Source organism: Salvelinus alpinus, chromosome 16 (assembly GCF_045679555.1).
Source record: "Salvelinus alpinus chromosome 16, SLU_Salpinus.1, whole genome shotgun sequence".
Classification (NCBI taxonomy): Eukaryota; Metazoa; Chordata; class Actinopteri; order Salmoniformes; family Salmonidae; genus Salvelinus; species Salvelinus alpinus.
In genome coordinates, this window is record NC_092101.1 from 11,598,322 (window position 1) to 11,619,109 (window position 20,788).

Genomic DNA, 20,788 nt, shown 5'->3' on the forward strand with positions numbered 1-20,788 from the left:
CCGACCACTCCCCAATGGTGGTTTCATTGAGGACTGGCTTGAATTGAAAGGATGGCCGTATCCTTTATTTTCATCATGAGCAAAAGCTTTTGGGCTTTCTACTCAGTTGCAAAAGGGTCCATTTAATAAACACAGGACACCAGCAATGTGGATAACACTCATTTATAGAAGAAAATGCAAGCGACTTCAAAGGCTAACGTCTCTGAACAGGGGAACAAAAACATCAATACTAACATCAATACTCAATACTCCTAGGCGCAGCTTCATACTACTTGTCAAACATAGAGAACTGATACTGTATACTGACCTTTGGCGTGGGCTTGGTGTGGGGTATGGGGAGTCCATGGGTGGCTTTTCACCATTTACACATCTGAGCCATTGCTCAGGTGTTAGGTTCAAATCAAACTTTATTAATCACATGCGCCAAATACAACAAGTGTAGACTTTACCGTGAAATGCTTGCTTACGAGCCCTAATCAACGATAACATAATACTAAAAAGACAAATAATAACACGAGGAATAAAGTACACAAAAATGGAGCTACAATCAGGGAGTACCAGTACAATGTGCAGGGGTATGAGGTATTTGGGTATGTTGGGTATGAATATTATATGAATCATATAAATTGAAATGGCAAATTTGGGTGCAATCAATTCTAACTACAGAAACCATTTCAGAACGATCTGAGATGGTGAGTGTCATGGGTTTCTGAAATTAAATGGAACGACCCAGAGTTTCATTTGCGCACACTGTATACAGATTTTCTATTGTGTTATTGACTGTACGTTTTTTTATCCCATGTGTTGTTGTTTTTGTCGCACTGCTTTGCTTTATCTGGGCCAGGTCGCAGTTGTAAATGAGAACTTGTTCTCAACTGGCCTACCTGGTTAAATAAAGGTGAAATAAAATAAAACACATTTTTAAAAGTAGGAGAGAAGGTTCTATGCCTACATGATAGGTCAATCTGAGACAGTTTTAGGCAACCCTCAGCCTTATTAGATAACCAAACAAGATTTGCAAACCAGTCAAAAGCATGCCATTTACAACAAGTTTATCTTCCATGCCCAACTGGCTAGTAGGTCAGTAATGTCCTTGTGAATGACAAAGGCACTGTAAACTCAAGCACTGTAATCTCAAGCAGTTAAAGCCAAAAGACCCTCCTCGGTAATCCTTCTTCTTTGTCCAAGTCTTCACCGTGACTTAATCTCTCACTAACACCGGAGGCACATGCGTGTGCCTGCCGTCCAAGGGCTTCATACTCATGGCTTCCTCATGTCCTAACTAACTGGATTAATCACTGAAGAGAACTCACATCCATGACGTTGCATTTGATTACAAAATATAAATACACCAGAAATCAAGCAACTTAAAACAAACAAACAAATTATTTTTCAAATAACCACAATAAATGAATCTGAAGAAACAATGTAATTCCTTGAGTACTATGTTGCTATGATTGAGGGAAGAATGGTATGGTAGTTCGTCTGTGTGCATTGGCAGACGAAATGGTTGGTGTCTGTGTAGATAAATGACTTAATCTTGCGGACAAGTGACATTTTTTATTTAAGGCAACATTACATTTAGGTTTTTGAATACAAGAAAAGCAGGGTCACATGCAAAAAAAGATCATTGTGTTTTGAATTATACAACATTTCCCCCCCTGTACTTTCCCTTTAGACTGTTGAAACTGCCAATAAATGTTAGGCGCATTAAATAGAAGACGAAGTTGAGTGAAATTTGTTTATTGCCATTGACCCAGAATGTCCATTATGACCCGACAGTAGACCTACTTCCTTTGCATGCAAAAAAATAAAATCCAGCCAAACAAGTTGTTCAAAATGCATACCTGCATGCTGTTATTATGACTGTCACATGGACCATAGAGACCATGGTGAGGAACAGTGAAAAAAACATCCAGTGAATCCACAGGACGTTGGACGAGTCGAGTTAATAGCAAGATTCAATACCACATAGACAAGATCGTAGTAGTACATCTGGGTGATTCCTAACTCATCACTGTTTAACTTTTTTTTAAATAAAAGGTCTTTGTGGAAAACACTGATTTGTCCATTGCAGTGTGTCACTGACAAAGCGAAAATGTTCAGTCACAAAAAGACTGAATAGGTGACAGCAGGAGCAGGTTCTTTCAGTACCGTTTCATGGCACGAGTAGGGGAAAAGTGCACCATCATTTGAGGTTAATGTCTTTCCAGGAGTTAAACTTGACAGATGTTGTAGTAGATGGTAGGCCTCTCGTTGACTGTGTCCCCCATCACATCATAGCAGCAGTCCTGCTTGTGCAGAGGCAGCTCGGTCATAGGCACACCGTTCTGCATGTTGTGAGAGTTCTGTGTGCCATATGAAGGTTGTGACTAGGGAGGAACACACACACACACACACACACTGATCAGTATCTCTGTAATAAGTGACAAACTGTGCAGACATTGAGGTCTAGATTCACATGACATATTGATTTCAGATTGTTAAATGTGTAACCCTGGCTGGCAGACACATTAAATCAATTTAAGACGTCAGTCATTATTATGTGCAGGGACTCAAATGTGTAGGGCCTCTGATATCTCACATGAAAACAGTTTGACAGGAGCTTAGGACTATAACTCAATTGTTATGATGTGGTTGCGGCTAAACAGTGACAGCTGCCTACCTTGCCAGTAGGTCTGCGAGGAAAGTCTTTCCGACATAAGTGCCCGATGATTCCTGCTGCCAGGGCGTCTCCCAGCACGTTGATCATGGTTCGGAATCTGTCTCTGAAAGGACAGGGAATACAAAGGCTCCAGAGGTCAGTCTCTCACTCCAACCAAAAACGTTTGCTTCTGAATGCAATTTAGGTTTCCTTTGACATACAGTGGGGCAAAAAAGTATTTAGTCAGCCACCAATTGTGCAAGTTCTCCCACTTAAAAATATGAGAGAGGCCTGTAATTTTCATCATAGGTACACTTCAACTATGACAGACAAAATGAGGGGAAAAGATCCAGAAAATCACATTGTAGGATTTTTAATGAATTTATTTGCAAATTATGGTGGAAAATAAGTATTTGGTCAATAACAAAAGTTTATCTCAATACTTTGTTAAATACCCTTTGTTGGCAATGACAGAGGTCAAACGTTTTCTGTAAGTCTTCACAAGGTTTTCACACACTGTTGCTGGTATTTTGGCCCATTCCTCCATGCAGATCTCCTCTAGAGCAGTGATGTTTTGGGGCTGTTGCTGGGCAACACAGACTTTCAACTCCCTCCAAAGATTTTCTATGGGGTTGAGATCTGGAGACTGGCTAGGCCACTCCAGGACCTTGAAATGCTTCTTACGAAGCCACTCCTTCATTACCCGGGCGGTGTGTTTGGGATCATTGTCATGCTGAAAGACCCAGCCACGTTTCATCTTCAATGCCCTTGCTGATGGAAGGAGGTTTTCACTCAAAATCTCATGATACATGGCCCCATTCATTCTTTCCTTTACACGGATCAGTCGTCCTGGTCCCTTTGCAAAAAAACAGCCCCAAAGCATGATGTTTCCACCCCCATGCTTCACAGTAGGTATGGTGTTCTTTGGATGCAACTCAACATTCTTTGTCCTCCAAACACGACGAGTTGAGTTTTTACCAAAAAGTTCTATTTTGGTTTCATCTGACCATATGACATTCTCCCAATCTTCTTCTGGATCATCCAAATGCTCTCTAGCAAACTTCAGACGGGCCTGGACATGTACTGGCTTAAGCAGGGGGACACGTCTGACACTGCAGGATTTGAGTCCCTGGCGGCGTAGTGTGTTACTGATGGTAGGCTTTGTTACTTTGGTCCCAGCTCTCTGCAGGTCATTCACTAGGTCCCCCCATGTGGTTCTGGGATTTTTGCTCACCGTTCTTGTGATCATTTTGACCCCACGGGGTGAGATCTTGCGTGGAGCCCCAGATCGAGGGAGATTATCAGTGGTCTTGTATGTCTTCCATTTCCTAATAATTGCTCCCACAGTTGATTTCTTCAAACCAAGCTGCTTACCTATTGCAGATTCAGTCTTCCCAGCCTGGTGCAGGTCTACAATTTTGTTTCTGGTGTCCTTTGACAGCTCTTTGGTCTTGGCCATAGTGGAGTTTGGAGTGTGACTGTTTGAGGTTGTGGACAGGTGTCTTTTATACTGATAACAAGTTCAAACAGGTGCCATTAATACAGGTAACGAGTGGAGGACAGAGGAGCCTCTTAAAGAAGAAGTTACAGGTCTGTGAGAGCCAGAAATCTTGCTTGTTTGTAGGTGACCAAATACTTATTTTCCACCATAATTTGCAAATAAATTCATAAAAAATCCTACAATGTGATTTTCTGGATTTTCTTTTCTCATTTTGTCTGTCATAGTTGAAGTGTACCTATGATGAAAATTACAGGCCTCTCTCATCTTTTTAAGTGGGAGAACTTGCACAATTGGTGGCTGACTAAATACTTTTTTGCCCCACTGTATGAATGAATTCACTTTTTAAACATAAGATGTTCTGCCGTTTCAGTCACTATTAACATGTAGTTTATGTTCTACTATGAAGATATTGAATAGGACTAATTGTTGTCAAAGTGAACTTACAGTACCCAGTCGATGGTCACAATGAGAGTGATGTCATCAGGTGGCAGACCCACTGATGTCAGCACAATCACCATGGTGACGAGGCCAGCCTGGGGGATCCCAGCAGCACCTATGCTGGCAGCTGTTGCTGTTATACTTCAAACAGAGACCAACACAATCAGTTACTCAGCTAAGAAGGTGCATTACAATATTGTTCTGCCATGGTTAATATGATATGAGCTATACCCTTTAAAAAGTTACACAACCTACGTTTAGTGATTTTTCATTCAATCAAAAACAGTGACAAAATCTCATCGTGAAAAACATTACGTTAATGTTGTACAGTGACATTCCCATGTAGTTGTGTGAAACAGAAGTCATATTCAGGATGTTACTTTTTGTGAAATGGTTATAATCTTGGCACCCAGAACCAAGACTGTCATGGCAGACTACACCGACCGGTTACTGCTTTTGAGTTAGGACTCAAAGTTTCACCCAGTATATGGATTGGGTAGCTTTATGAGAAAGTTTACATGAGAATTGGAGTGATTTGAAACCCCATACATACCTAATGGTGACCAGCTGGCTAAAGTCCAGCTCATAATCGTTGACCTGGGCGATAAAGATGGCCGCCACGGCCTCGTAAAGAGCTGTTCCGTCCATGTTAATGGTGGCGCCCACAGGCAGCACGAAGCGAGCTATCTGCCGATCCACATTGCAGTTCTCCAGCAAGCACTTCATAGTAATGGGCAGAGTGGCAGAACTTAAGAGAGAGAGAGAGTTGAGTTAAGGGACTTTTACCATTCTCACTGATATCCTCTGGATATATTGTTTGTTTTCCTCAATTTGGAATAGTTTAGTTTACACTACTTAATTACAACAATCAGCTGTCATGCTTTTTTTTGGTACATTTAGGCTATTATTCTCTTAATACATTATTATTCTCTTAATACATTTCTGTGCTTGACTGTTCGCCTCTAAACACCATAATGTGGATCAATAGCAACATGATGCAGAAGCATTTGAGTAAGTTTTAACAGTTTCAAAGAAAGTGTTTGAAACTGGAGATGATCAATCAAACATTACAATGTTTTATAAGGAACCTTTTTCATGCATTCAGCTCAACCCTTTGTGACAGTGTTCTTCACACCTGGTCCTGGAGGGCCACAGTGTTTGCAAGCTTTTGTCCCAACCCAGCACTAACACACCTGAATCAAATGAATCAGGTGTTATATGACTCAGCTGAATGGGGGGAGGTCACTTTAATTTCAAATCAGGGGGTGAACTGAAATTCGATTCACAAATTGAAAAAAGTCAATTTCCGATTCAACATGAGTTTAATGTCAATTCACTTCCTGCTGAACTGACTGAATTAAGAAAGGAATTGAACTCAACCCAGGTTGTTGGTTGCACACTGCAGCCCTGCACACTGCAGCCCTCCAGGACAGTGAAAAATATAATTGTTTAATGAGAAAATAGGACACAGACAGACCTTGAGGAGGTGGCCAGTGCTATGACCAAGGCTTGAAGCAGGCCTCTGATGAAAGTGAAAGGGTTTTTCCGAGTCAGGATGAGGTAGAAGAAGGGGAGGAGGATGAGGCCGTGGACAAAAAGCCCGGCCAGAACAGTGATGGTGTACCAGCCCAGCTTCTTCCCAAGAGTAGATGGGTCCTGCATGTCCAGGATTTTTCCAGCTACGAGGAATATGATCCCAAATGGAAAATACCTGTCAGGAAATTTAAAAAGGAAGAACTGTGTTTCACTGTTGTTCAAGAAACACCTCCAAAGACTTTCTATACAACCTACATGTAACTGCCAAAATAAAGGAAACACCAACATAAAGTGTCTTAATAGGGCGTTGGGCCACCATGAGCCAGAATAGCTTCAATACACCTTAGCATAGATTCTATTGGACGGATGTAAAACCATTCTTCCACAAGAAATTCCATAATTTGGTGTTTTGTTGATGGTGGTGGAAAAGGATATCTCAGGCGCTATTAAAGAATCTCCCATAAGGGTTCAATTGGGTTAAGAGCTGGTGACGGAGGTGGCCATGGCATATGGTTAATATCGTTTAAATGCTCATCAAACCATTCAGTGACCACTCCTGGCCTGGGGATGGGGGCACTGTCATCCTATGGGGTCATAGCCATGATAGACAATAGTGGCCTGCCCATCATTTTTATACATTTTATACACCCTAAGCATGAAGGGATGCTTAATTAACTCAGAAACCACACCTGTGTGGAAGCACCTGCTTTCAATATACTTTGTATCCCTCATTTACACACTTTAAGTGTTTCCATTATTTTGGCAGTTACCTATAGGTCAAATGTGTTTTTCCTAATGCGCAGTTTCCACCCAGTAAAACAGAATAAAAATAAATAAATTGTAATTTATATCATGCTATGTATTGTGAAAACTGTACTCACAAAAAAAAGAAAAAAAAGAAAGATTGACCCCAAAGATTGATCCCGAAGATTGTCATTTTTTTCTAATCACTATAATGGGGGATCCTGTTTCCTGCAAACAATGCCTGCAGTACCGCGGTCGGCCTTGAACCGCTGTGGCTTCTATGAGAGGGGGCAGTCATTCTGCCCTGGTGGTGCCAGAGATCCCTGGGATAAGTCACTGTTGACCCTGAGCACAGGGTGAGCTACTCCTGCTTGACTAATCCTTGGCATGTGCAGTTCGCTGCTGGGTGGAACGAAGCAAGATAGTCGCTTGACTTCTCCACCACAGTTTGACCACAAGACAATGACCCCATTCTCACCACATGCCCGTGTACAGGTCGTAACCTCAGAAAGTCACACTGAATGGACATCACATCCACAAACCTGGTGTTGCCATTCTCTAAACCACTGAGCCAGTGGAACCATGATAATGGAAACTATTTACAAAGCTCATCCCCCACTTACCAAACAGCAGTGTTGATGATTTTCATGACACATTCGTTGATACACTGACATAAGTTAACTAGTGGTGCTCCTCTCTCGCCTATTTTCCCCAGTAACAGCCCTAAAGAAGCAAAATGAAAATTATTTAGATAGAGATGGATACACATAGAGTTGAAGACGGAAGTTTACATACACTTAGGTTGGAGTCATTAAAACTAGTTTTTCAACCACTCCACAAATTTCTTGTTAACAAACTATCGTTTTGGCAAGTCGGTTAGGACATCTACTTTGTGCATGACACAAGTCATTTTTCCAACAATTCTTTACAGACAGATTATTTCACTTGTAATTCACTGTATCACAATTCCAGTGGGTCAGAAGTTTACATACACTAAGTTGACTGTGCCTTTAAACAACTTGTAAAATTCCAGAAAATGATGTCATGGCTTTAGAAGCTTCTGATAGGCTAATTGACATCATTTGAGTCAATTGGAGGTGTACCTGTGGATGTATTTCAAGGCCTACCTTAAAACTCAGTGCATCTTTGCTTCATGGGAAAATCAAAAGAAATCAGCCAAGACCTCAGAATTTTTTTTTGTAGACCTCCACAAGTCTGGTTCATCCTTGGGAGCAATTTCCAAACGCCTGAAGGTACCACGTTCATCTGTACAAACAATAGTACGCAAGTATAAACACCATGGGACCACGCAGCCATCATACCGCACAGGAAGGAGACGCGTTCTGTCTCCTAGAGATGAACGTACTTTGGTGCGAAAAGTGCAAATCAATCCCAGGACAACAGCAAAGGACCTTGTGAAGATGCTGGAGGAAACAGGTACAAAAGTATCTATATCCACAGTAAAACTATATCGACATAACCTGAAAGGCCACTCAGCAAGGAAGAAGCCACTGCTCCAAAACCGCCATAAAAAAGCCAGACTACGGTTTGCAACTGCACATGGGGACAAAGATCGTACTTTTAGGAAAAATGTCCACTGGTCTGATGAAACAAAATTAGAACTGTTTGGCCATAATCACCATCGTTATGTTTGGAGGAAAAAGGGGGAGGCTTGCAAGCTGAAGAGCACCATCCCAACCATGATGCACGGGGGTGGTAGCATCATGTTGTGGGGGTGCATTGCTCTAGGAGGGACTGGTGCACTTCACAAAATAGGTGGCATCATGAGGAAGTAAAATTATGTGGATATATTGAAGCAACATCTCAAGACATCAGTCAGGAAGTTAAAGCTTGGTCGCAAATGGGTCTTCCAAATGGACAATGACCTCAAGCATACTTCCAAAGTTGCGGCAAAATGGCTTAAGGACAACAAAGTCAAGGTACTGGAGTGGCCATCACAAAGCCCTGATCTCAATCCTATAGAAAATTTGTGGGCAAAACTGAAAAAGCGTGTGCGAGCAAGGAAGCCTACAAACCTGACTCAGTTACACCAGCTCTGTCAGGAGGAATGGGCCAAAATTCACCCAATTTATTGTGGGAAGCTTGTGGAAGGCTACCCAAAACGTTTGACCCAAGTTAAACAATTTAAAGGCAATGCTACCAAATACTAATTGAGTGCATGTAAACTTCTGACCCACTGGGAATGTGATGAATGAAATAAAAGCTGAAATAAATCATTCTATCTACTATTATTCTGACATTTTCACATTCTTAAAATAAAGTGGGAATCCTAACTGTCCTAAGACAGGACATTTTTACTAGGATTAAATGTCAGGAATTGTGAAAAACTGAGTTTAAATGTATTTGGCTAAGGTGTATGTAACCTTCTGACTTCAACTGTAGCATTGATACAGAAAAGAAGAAAAGATTTTAAAAAAAAATAGAGGATAAACTGTTTTTACCCATGGTGGCAGAGAAGATGACGATTCCCAGCACGTTCATCTGTTGGCTGCTGCCAGCTCTGGTCTTGTATTGAATCTCAGGGGGTGGAGTGAGCTCCAGGAACACCGTCCGACCAGTGGGGTCACTATCGTCAGGCATGATGTACACAAAGTTGGGCTGCACTGTGACCCTGGGGACTTTCAGGATGTGGACCAGATCTGTTTTGTACTGGATCAATAAGAACATTGCAGATGAGGAAGGTGATTTAAAGTACAATACCCATGAGCTGTAGGGATTTGTCTTGACTTGTTAATCACTACCAATGAAAGGTCTTCTATGTCTGGCATATTATTAAATAAACAATGGTACCAGATCTATAGAAAGTATTCATACCCCTTGACGTGTTGCACATTTTCTTGTGTTACAGCTTGAATTCAAAATGGATTAAATAAATAAAAAATCTCACCTATCTACACACAATACCCCATAACAAAGTGAAAACCTGTTTTTAGAAATGTTTGCAAATGTATTGAAAATTAAATACAGAAATATCTCATTTACATAAGTATTCACACCCCCACATGTTAGATGTGTTATCACCTTTGGCAGCGATTACAGCTGTGAGTCTTTAAGAGGTAAGTCTCTAAGAGCTTTGCACACCTAAATTGTACAATATTTGCACATTATTCTTTAAAAAATTATTCAAGCTCTGTCAAGTTGGTTGTTGATCATTGCTAGACTGACATTTTCAAGTCTTGCCTTGGTCTTTCAAGCCGATTTAAGTCCAAACTGAAACTAGGCCACTCAAGAACATTCAATGACATCTTGGTAAGCAACTCCAGTGTATATTTGGCCTTGTAATTTAGGTTATTGTCCTGCTGAAAGGTGAATTTGTCTACCAGTGTCTGTTTGAAAGCAGACTGAAAAAGCTTTTCCTCGAGAATTTTGCCTGCGCTTATCTCTATTCGGTTTATTTTTATATTAAAAATCTCCCTAGTCCTTGCCGATTACAAGCATATCCATAACATGATGCAGCCACCACAATGCTTGAAAATATGAAGAGTGGCACTCAGTGATGTGTTGGATTTGCCCAAAATATAACACTTTGTATTTAGGATATAAAGTTAATTTCTTTCCCACATTTTTTGCAGTTTTACTTTAGTGCCTTATTACAAACAGGATGCATGTTTTGGAATATTTGTTATTCTGTGGAGGCTTCCTTCTTTTCCCTCTGTCATTTAGGTTACTATTGTGGAGTAACTACAATGTTGTTGATCCATCCTAAGTTTTCTCCTATCACAGCCATTAAAAGTTTCCTTCCTTTCTGGCAACTGAGTTAGGAAAAACGCCTGTATCTTTGTAGTGACTGGGTGTATTGATACACCATCCAAAGTGTAATTAATAACTTCAACATACTCAAAGTGATATTCAATGTCTGCTTTTTATTTTATTTTTACCCATCTACCTATAGGTGCCTTTCATTGCGAGGCATTGGAAAATCTCCCTTGCCTTTGTAGTTGAATCTGTGTTTGAAATTCACTGCTCAACTGAGGGACCTTACAGATCATTTTATGTTTGGGGTACAGCGATGAGGTAATCATCCAAAAACAGTTAGCGTACAATTTCCACGGCCCCGCGGAAACCTAATTCTAAAATCCCCATCAAAATCCGTCTGTTTAAGCTATCGATATATGGCATGGGCTCAATCCATCGCATCTGCCGATATCGCCCTTCCGCATCTACGGTGAAAGGTGGCAGAGCTAGAGCGGTGTTTGTCAGACCATGAGACCCCCCGAAAAGCAGTCTTCTCACGAATAGTCTGTAGCGTCCGAACTGTTTGGCCTACAAATTCTCACGAACGCTTTGGTGGGTGTTCTCTGTTTTGCTCTACGACCCCCACAAGCGTCACGGGACTCATCTGAAGTTGGTACAGCCTCTTCTGCCAACTTCTGTGTGCAGCGTACGAACAGTTTGGGCTACACACTAACACACTCTGTGGAAAGGTGAGACTCTCACAAACATGTACATGTCGGGTTGTATTGCTCTATTAAGTGAGTTGTTAAGCAAATCTTTCCTCCTGAACTTATTATTATTATTAGGCTTGCCATAACAAAGGGGTTGAATAGTTATTGACTAAAGACATTTCAGCTTTTCATTTTTAATGAATTTGTAAGAATGTCTAAAAACATAATTCCACTTTGACATTATGGGGTATGGTGACACAAATTCTTAATTTAATATATTTAAAATTCAGGCTGTAGCACAACAAAATGTGGAAAAAGTCAAGGGGTGTGAATACTTTCTGAAGTCACTCTATATGTGTCATACTGTACATTAGCATTGGTCTGGTGTTACCTGTTGAAATGTCGCCTCAATAAGATTGGAAGGAACCATATTCCTGTAAAAAGATAATGTTATGATTTAGCTTAGCATGTTGATATGTTGGTGCATACAGTAAGGGTAAAACGCATGGCCATTCATTCCTGATCAGTATCTGTAAGGTCAAGTGTAATTATTACCGTATAAGAGGGAATCATAATAATTCCAACTTGATAAGTATGATCATGAATAACATGCTTTTTCAACCTTTTGAATCAAATCAAAACAAAGTTTATTTGTCACGTGCGCCGAATACAACAGACCTTACAGTGAAATGCAAATAAAGGTGTTAGGTGAACAATAGGTAAGTAAAGAAATAAAACAACAGTAAAAAGACAGGCTATATACAGTAGCGAGGCTATAAAAGTAGCGAGGCTATTGTCACAGTAATTTGTGAGCCATTTGTAATTTGTGAGCCATGCAAAGGAAAGTGGTCCCCTGCAGTCTAATCATTGATGTCTATTCCACAGAATGTATATAAGTGATGAATATACCTTTTGATGTATGTCTGCATAAAGTGCAGCTTTTTGACAATACAAAACATATTTTATGAATTGAAGTATTTTAAGGTTTAAAGTATTTGCATGGGCCAAACAATTACTATGCCTCTGCAAAGAAATGAAGAACTTGTGAAGTGTCTTCGTTTTACATCAGTGAACACAGTAGAGGCAATTTGTCCCCTACGTTATCAGTTTTTACTCTGGCTCTCCTCTATTCCTCTTTTTACTCTGCAGTGTCAGAGGTTGAATTAATAAGTGGATGAAGAGGGCAGACGACTCCTGTGAGGGGCCTTAAAAGAGGGAAGTACTTTCAGACAGGCACGAGCCAGAAGCCCTCCTGACGTGTGCCGGTCAAGCAATCCTCCACGAAGATAATTTGTATCCCCACTGTTCATGACTGGGTTCATCTGTAAATCATCCCTTTTGGACTACTATAAAAACTTTCATCACCCCTGTCATTTAACTGGATTAACTGGACAAATTCACTTATATGTGTATTAAATTAGTCAAAAGTTTAGTATTTGGTCTCATAATCCTAGCATGCACTGACTACATCAAGCTTGTGACTCTACCAACTCGGATGCATTTGCTGTTTGTTATGATTGTGTTTCAGATCATTTTGTTCCCAATAGAAATGACGGGTATTTATGCCTCTAACTTTTGCACTCATCATTATTCATGAATCATGGTAGCATCCACATGAATGTAGAAGTGTTTAGAAACATATTATATTATTATTTACAATAAAAGGGATGCCAAAATGACACAATACATTATTTACAATTAATTTCTATTGGGCACAAAATAATCTGAAACACAACCAAAACAAATGGCAAATGCATCTAACAAATTTGTAGAGTCACAAGCTTGATGTAGTCATTGCGTGCTATGAATATGGGACCAAATACTTACGTTTTTACTACTCTGATATACAGTATATGTAAGTGAATTTGTCCCAATACTTTTGGTACAGTGAAATGGTGGGGACTATGTAATTTCTAAACGGTTTACCCGATATGGATGAAAATACGCTGAAATTAAAACTGACAGTCTCCACTTTAACCTTGTAGTCATTATATCACTTCAAATCCAGAATGCTGGAGTACGGAGCCAAAACAACAACAACACAATTGTCACTGTCTCAATACAGTGGAGCTCACTGTAGAAACTGGCAGTCTGGTTGTGGGTGCTAGATTTGCCGCCAGCACTGAATGGGGCCATGCCACAGGACTGTCGGTTTCTAAATCTAGTCTCAACTCCCTTCATCCAAGACACACTGCTGTAACAAATCCAATTTACACCTGAAAGCACCTTTTGGAAATCAATATCTGGAGTCTGTGACTGAGGAGTGCCTTCCATCTGGCCACTCTACCATAAAGGGGACGATGTTTGGGGGTGAGGGTGCTGTGATTTTTTGCCCGCGCTACATAGGGCTACATTGGTCCGCTAATGCAGGACTAGTAAAGGCCTAGTGCACTACTTTAGAGAAAAAATTCAATGTTCAAAAATATATATTTTTGTATTAATACAAATAATATATTCAAATTTTTCAGGGGGTGCTGCAGCACCTTCCGCACCCCTACTTTCGGGGGCTATGTCGGCAATTGATTGAATACTGTCTTAGGTTTTGCTGAAGGGGTCTGAAGATATTGGTTGTTCCTAGACTGTATGTATTGTATATTGTTTGTCCCTAGACTGAAGATATACAGTGCATTCGGAAAGTATTCAGACCCCTTGACCTTTCCCACATTTTGTTACGTTACAGCCTTATTCTAAAATGTATTAAATTGTTTGTTTTTCTTCATCAATCTACATACAATACTCCATAATGAGGAAGCAAAAACAGGTTTTCAGAACTGTTTGCAAATGTATAAAATAAAATAAACGGAAATATCACATTTACATAAGTAAACGCTACAAGCTTGGCACACCTGTATTTGGGGAGTTTCTCCCATTCTTCTCTGCAGATCCTCTCTAGCTCGATCAGGTTGGAGGGGAGCTTTGCTGCACACCTATTTTCAGGTCTCTCCAGAGATGTTAGATCGGGATCAAATCTGGGCTCTGGCTGGGCCACTCAAAGACATTCAGAGACTTGTCTCGAAGCCACTCGTGCGTGGTCTTGGCTGTGTGCTTAGGGTTGTTGTCCTGTTAGAAGGTGAACCTTCACCCTAATCTGAGGTCCTGTGCGCTCTGGAGCAGGTTTTCATCAAGGATCTCTCTGTACTTTGCTCCGTCCATCTTTCCCTCGATCCTGACTAGTCTACCAGTCCCTGCCGCTGAAAAACATACCCACAGCATGATTCTGCCACCACCACGCTTCACAGTAGGGATGGTGCCAGGCTTCCTCCAGGTGTGGCACTTGGCATTCAGGCCAAACAGTTCAATCTTGGTTTCATTAGACCAGAGAATATTGTTTCTCATGGTCTGAGAGTCCTTTAGGTGCCTTTTGGCAAACTCCAAGTGGGTTGTCATGTGCCTTTTACTGAGGAGAGTCTTCCATCTGGCCACTATACCCTAAACGCCTGATTGGTGGAGCGCTGCAGAGATGGTTGTCCTTCTGGAAGGTTCTCCCATCTCCACAGAGGAACTCTGGAGCTCTGTCAGAATGACCATCGGGTTCTTGGTCACCTCCCTGACCAAGGCCCTTCTCCCCCGATTGCTCAGTTTGGCCGGGCGGCCAGCTCTAGGAAGAGTCTTGGTGGTTCCAAACTTCTTCCATCTAGGAATGATGGAGGCACTGTGTTCTTGGGGACCTTCAATGCGGCAGAAATGTTTTGGTACCCTTCCCCAGATCTGTGCCTTGACACAATCCTGTCTCGGAGCTCTACGGACAATTCCTTCAACCTCATGGCATGGTTTTTGCTCTGACATGCACTGCCAATAGTGGGACCTTATATATAGGTGTGTGCCTTTCCAAATGATGTCCATTCAATTGAATTTACCCCAGGTGTACTCCCATCAAGTTGTAGAAACATCTCAAGGATGATCAATGGAAACAGGATGCAACTGAGCTCAATTTCGAGTCTCATAGCAAAAGTTCTGAATACTTTTCTATATTTTATTTTTATAAATTGGCAAGAATGTCTTAAAACCTGTTTTCGCTTTGTCATTATGAGGTATGGTGTGTAGATTGATGAGAATTGTATTCTTATTTAATCAATTTTAGAATAAGGCTGTAACGTAACAAAATGTGTAAAAATGGAAGGGGTCTGAATACTTTCCAAATGCACTGTAGCAGGGCCATTCCACGAATGAGTCCCTTTGATATTTTAAGTAGAAATCACGCTTCAGTTTTGCTTCTGGTTTATCTTTATTGGTCACTCACCTAATGAGATCTAGCAAGGCATCAGCAGAAGTCATGACAGGCCCTCCTCCTAGCCTGTTGCTGTCCATTTCAGTGCCCACCCCGGGCTTGATGATGATCACCAGCAGGATGCCCACCACCACCGCAATGAAGGTGGTCCACAGGTAGTAGGTCACAGTGAGAACACCCACACGACAACAGGCTTTGGACTCCATAGACGACAGGCCTGACATTAAACTGTAAAGAGAGAAAAAAAGAGAGAGGATTGGTTAGGAGGAAATCATGAAAACATGCAATAAAAATGGCCCAATAATTGCTCAGGTGCCTAAATTGGTACTCAAATATGGTTCCATTCTAGTGAGTGATTAAAGGAAACTAAGGAGAATGTGGACCTAAGTGAGATCTAATGAACATTTCTATTGAAGTGGCTGAAGGACACCTTTTCAAGTGTTTGTCGTAAGCACTACTTCCTATACTACCTAACCAAACATAGCAGGCATAAAATAAATGCCTGAAACTAGATCCCTTACATACTGGTATTGACAAGAAGAAAAAAAACTGCGGGGGGAGGTTCTCTTCTGCACTGTTCAACCAATCCAGTAAATGCGGAGGAGGAGTTAAGATGGAGCGTCGTCTTGAGCGTCGCCTTGTTTCCATTTCCCCTGAAAACCGGAATATCTGGTTTTTGGGGAATTGGCCAAGGCTATATACTATCTGACAGTTGTAGTATAACTGGAACCTGTCATATTATGTCGACCATATGGAATCTACTGAAATCTGGTTTCTAAAGTCTTGTTTTGTTGTACTGTTTTAAGCCCCATTCAACTTGAATGAAGAAGTGATATCATTACCTGTCTATAGTGGGTAGCTACTATCATTGGGTGCGGTGTGATAACAACATCAAAAGTCGTACTGCAGTCAGCATTCTCTCCAATTCATTTAACACCTAGTTCAGTTATGCACTTTTCTCAAAAGTCACTTTTGAGGCTGGTTCTTTTTTGTGGTGTGTGAAGTATATTCAATCAACAATAGAGGAATTCACAGTGAAGATCAAATTATAGTTTTATTACTCTATTGCTGGTTGAATATGCAACCACATTACTGGAAAGAAGTTGACATTAAAGATGTTTACCTAGACGTGATGAGGGGGAGGATCAGCATTTTGAGCACTCTCATGAGAAGTTCTCCAGGGAATGAAAAATAAATCTTAGCCTGGAGGGGAAATCAGAAGAAACATTCATGTTAATTAAGTAGGGATGAAGCACTCACTCCAAAGCAGTGGCAGCTGGTGACTTAACACATTTGAGGAGGATGATTGTTGAAAAAAAGGGCACCTTCAAACATATTCCAAAACTTTGTCTCTTTCCACAGGAGACCCTTTACAATAGTTGGACAGATATTTTTGTTTCAAGTATTAATTTCTTCTAGACAAAAGTGCCCATCAGCACACACTTGGGTGAATGTCAAAAGCCTTTTGCTTGATTCCTCATGTCCTCTCTCCTAGATTCCTTCTCAAACCACCAAAAGGAGGTCAGGAGAACATGATAGAAGATCAAAGGTTCCTTCTCCTCCGATGCTCCTTCTCCTTCAATGTTTTGAGAAGGGAAATTGAGGAAAAGGCTTTTCAAATTCACCCCTTGTGAAAAGGTGAAAGGTTGTTATTGGTTTTCAAAATAGTAAAGAAATAGCTGTGAATAATATTGGTTGATTCAATCTGGTTCATAGGTCTGGACTATTACCTTTTGCATTACAAGATATCACAACACTGCTTTACATCAGTCATTGGTGTTGATAAAAATTATAAATCAACGTGGTTTAAAATGTTTGGATGGCACTGATGGGTCTCAGAGCCATCTATGACTTTAAGTGACTCAGATATACTGAACAAAAATATAAACGCAACATGCAACAATTTCAAAGTTTTTCCTGAGTTAGAGTTCACATAAGGAAATCAGTCAATATAAATAAATTGATTAGGCCCTAATCTATGCATTTCACATGACAGGGCAGGGGCACAGCCATGGGTGAGCCTGGGGGGGGGGCTGCCAGGCTGAGCCTGGCTGCCCACCCACTTGACAGCCAGGCTCAGCCAATCAGAATCGGTTTTCCACCAGAAAAGAGCCTTATTACAGATAGAAATACTCCCCCCTCTGACGATCCCGCAGGTGAAGAAGCTGGATGTGGAGGTCCTGAGCTGGCGTGGTTACACGTGGTCCTCGGTTTTAAGGCCGGTTGGACATACTGCCAAATTCTTTAAAATGGCGTTCTCTGGCAAAAACTCTGGTGGACATTCTTGCAGTCAGCATGCCAATTGCACGCTCCCTCAAAACTTGAGACGTCTGTGGCATTGTGTTGTGTGACAGAACTGCACATTTTAGTGGCCTTTTATCACCCCCAGCACAAGGTGCATCTGTGTAATGATCATGCGGTTTAATCAGCTTCTTGATATACCACACCTGTCAGGTGGATGGATTATCTTGACAAGGGATAAGATGCTCACTAACAGGGATGTACAGTAAACACATTTGTCCACAAAATGTGAGAGAAATAAGCTTTCTGTGCATATGGAACATTTCTGGGATACTTTATTCAGCACATGGGACCAGTACTTTACATGTTGTGTTTATATTTTTGTTGAGTGTAGCTCTTGGTAGTAACACGCACAGTAATTTCCTCAGGTTAAACCTCCACTCACTTACAATCATCAGCTTTGGGTCATGCGTCACCTCACACACCTGTGATTATCGAGTATACTTTAGGCCATGTTTGCTTTGGCAAGCCAAGTCTGAGATCAAATAATCCCCTCTTCTCCTGACAGGACTGAGCTTGGATTGACCTCAACTATCTACTGTTCTGAACATCGCATTCCTTTTGTCTTCATGTAAAAGTGGACAGGAAGGGCGTGATAATGTGGGCATACGATACCTATCCTTCTTTACCTTATGAGCACCATAGATGGCCTATAACTCTCTAGGTGTCTACTGTTGCTCTCCAACAATATGCTGCATTTATTTTTCTGAAGACAGGAATCGGTTCACCATCAATGGTCTAGATTAGAATTTATTCTGCCACAAAATGCCTTGAAACTGCTACATTTGCATCAGCGGAGAACTTTCCTCTCAGGAACTGAAACACGTTGCTGAGTAGAGGTCATTAACTCCTTCCCCAACAACCTCTTTTTTAATCAAGGGGATGAATGCATGCTACCAGGGCTGCTCTTCTAGCTGTGCACTGGCTCTCTGTTGCTATAACAATTAACGCACACCACTTTTCAGGTTCCAGTCCCATCATTTGCTGATGGCGTCGTGCACTAGAAGCTTCTCTCAATGGTCCATTACGTCTGCCGGTTGATGTTCTCCAATGCAAACAGGAGCTCTATCGTGCGTTTAAGTGGAACACTTTCACGGATCCACCTCATCCGAAAAGAGTGAGAGATGGTCAAACACAGAAATGTATGCAAAGCCATGGGAGACATATGGACCCGGCAGGCTGGCACTTCAAATAATCAAGCAGCATTTGCACATGCATCCGACTTTGTGATAAAGAACCACGTACCTGGGTAGAGAGATGGCTCCCTCTCAACATGAACCCCAGGAGACAGCCGGCCAACACGGCAAAAACCGAGAGCGTCAGCAAGCCGTTGAGCTTCAGGTACCCCCTCAGCCACTGTTTCAAGTCAACGACGAAAGTCCCATGTAAAAATGTCTTGACACGATCGTACATGGGTTTCCCCCCAGAGTCTCCTCTTGGAGAATACGAACTATTGTTGTACCGTGTTTCCTTGCCATCTGTGGGCAGTAGTAGCTCCTCCATAATGCCAAGTCCTTCACTGGGAAGACAGTCAACTTCTTCTGGAGGGGGCAATTAATTTAGCTTGCATGGGGATTAAGCCATCGTGGCATGTGCAGAGTGAATGCCAGCCAGTCAAAGCCCACAGTTAGGGAGAATGTGGGACTAAGAGGCTTACAAGCGTGTAATAACATCTAACAAGTATTTGTTATTAGGTAGCAGGCTGCCATGCTTTTGAACTTCATTGTTTATATCTTGTCATCTCAATCAATCATCACATTTATTTATAAAGCCCCTTTTACATCAGCAGTTGTCACAAAGTGCTATTACAGTAACACAGCCTGGACTTCAAAGAGCAAGCAGAGGTGGAAGCAGAAGCACAGTGGAAAAACTAGGCTAAGAACCGAGGATTCATACTCTTCTAGCTGTTCTGGGTAGTCTTCCGGGTCAACTGCTACAACCTTGCTTTTCGCAAAACCTTTAACTTTCTTGGACGAGTTATAGGCTACTGAGGGAAAAGATTTGACATCCCATGAATCATGGATTTCATGTAGTAATAGTGTAAAAGGATTCAAGGATGACATGAAGCCTGTCCCAACTTATCCAGAACATTACCTGGTGGAAAGCAGCATAGAGCTGAGATTGGTCCATGGTTCTCACAACCCTTTCACCACCATCTGGCCTCTTTATTTTGCTGTTTGAACAGTCTCTCTAATGAACCTGCTATTCTTAGAATGCAGAAGGCTCCCATGTCGCGCTAACTTCACAGCTTAATGAGATTTCCCATTGTTTGCAAATGGCTCCTGATTGTCGTCATGGCTAGATTTACTTCAATACAATGTCCTCTATTGTCATTGGTCAAATGTAATACTACTAGCCACCTAGCAATTTTAGGAAGTTGGCTTTAACTAGCCCAGATAGGTTCCCAACCTCATAACTAACTACCAAGTGTTATGGGATTTTTATGAATAAATGACAAAAATATGTATACATTTGATTAGAATTATAACTAAACAGAATACTACTTTGTTACTGTATGAATGAATCTTATTATAATCATAATGCTGAATGTAATGTGTTCCTTGTTAGAAAGAATGGGTTTATCTTCAGACAGGCTTGAATGATGTGTCTACCCAGGGAAGGGAAAGACCTTGGGTTGATGGCAGATTATTTAACAGGTGGCAGACAGTGATGAGAAAGCTAACTGTACTGCCATTGTATCCGAGAGGAGGATGGACATTAAAACCTATGACATCATCTTTATTATATAACCTGATGTAAATTGTAATATGATCAGTACTCTCGAGAATAAACGCTATTGATTGATTGATTTTGAGACTGGTCTCTGTCCATTTAATGCTGATAAGTATCTTACAAATTCTTATGTATGGGCAGAGTGTTTTAATTGAATTGGTTGATAAACATATAGGACTTAAATTCCTTTAACACCAAGAAGCCATTTAAGGCTATCAATCAGGTTAGAGTAGCTAACTTGTCTAACTATCTTAGCT

The 20,788-nt window shown here is 41.1% G+C and overlaps 1 protein-coding gene across 1 annotated transcript; it reads right to left on the reverse strand.

Moving 5' to 3' along the window:
• Positions 1 to 1,545: 1,545 nt before the first annotated feature.
• Positions 1,546 to 19,301, reverse strand: LOC139541748 (excitatory amino acid transporter 5-like). The gene is made up of 11 exons (XM_071346713.1): positions 19,044 to 19,301; positions 16,621 to 16,700; positions 15,510 to 15,725; positions 11,661 to 11,703; positions 9,326 to 9,533; positions 7,487 to 7,586; positions 6,061 to 6,294; positions 5,137 to 5,331; positions 4,590 to 4,724; positions 2,666 to 2,768; positions 1,546 to 2,372 (listed from the first exon to the last, which is right to left on the reverse strand). The coding sequence occupies exons 1-11, from the start codon at positions 19,299 to 19,301 to the stop codon at positions 2,217 to 2,219; spliced, it is 1,728 nt and encodes a 575-aa protein (XP_071202814.1). The 3' UTR covers positions 1,546 to 2,216.
• Between the last annotated feature and the right edge of the window lie 1,487 nt (positions 19,302 to 20,788).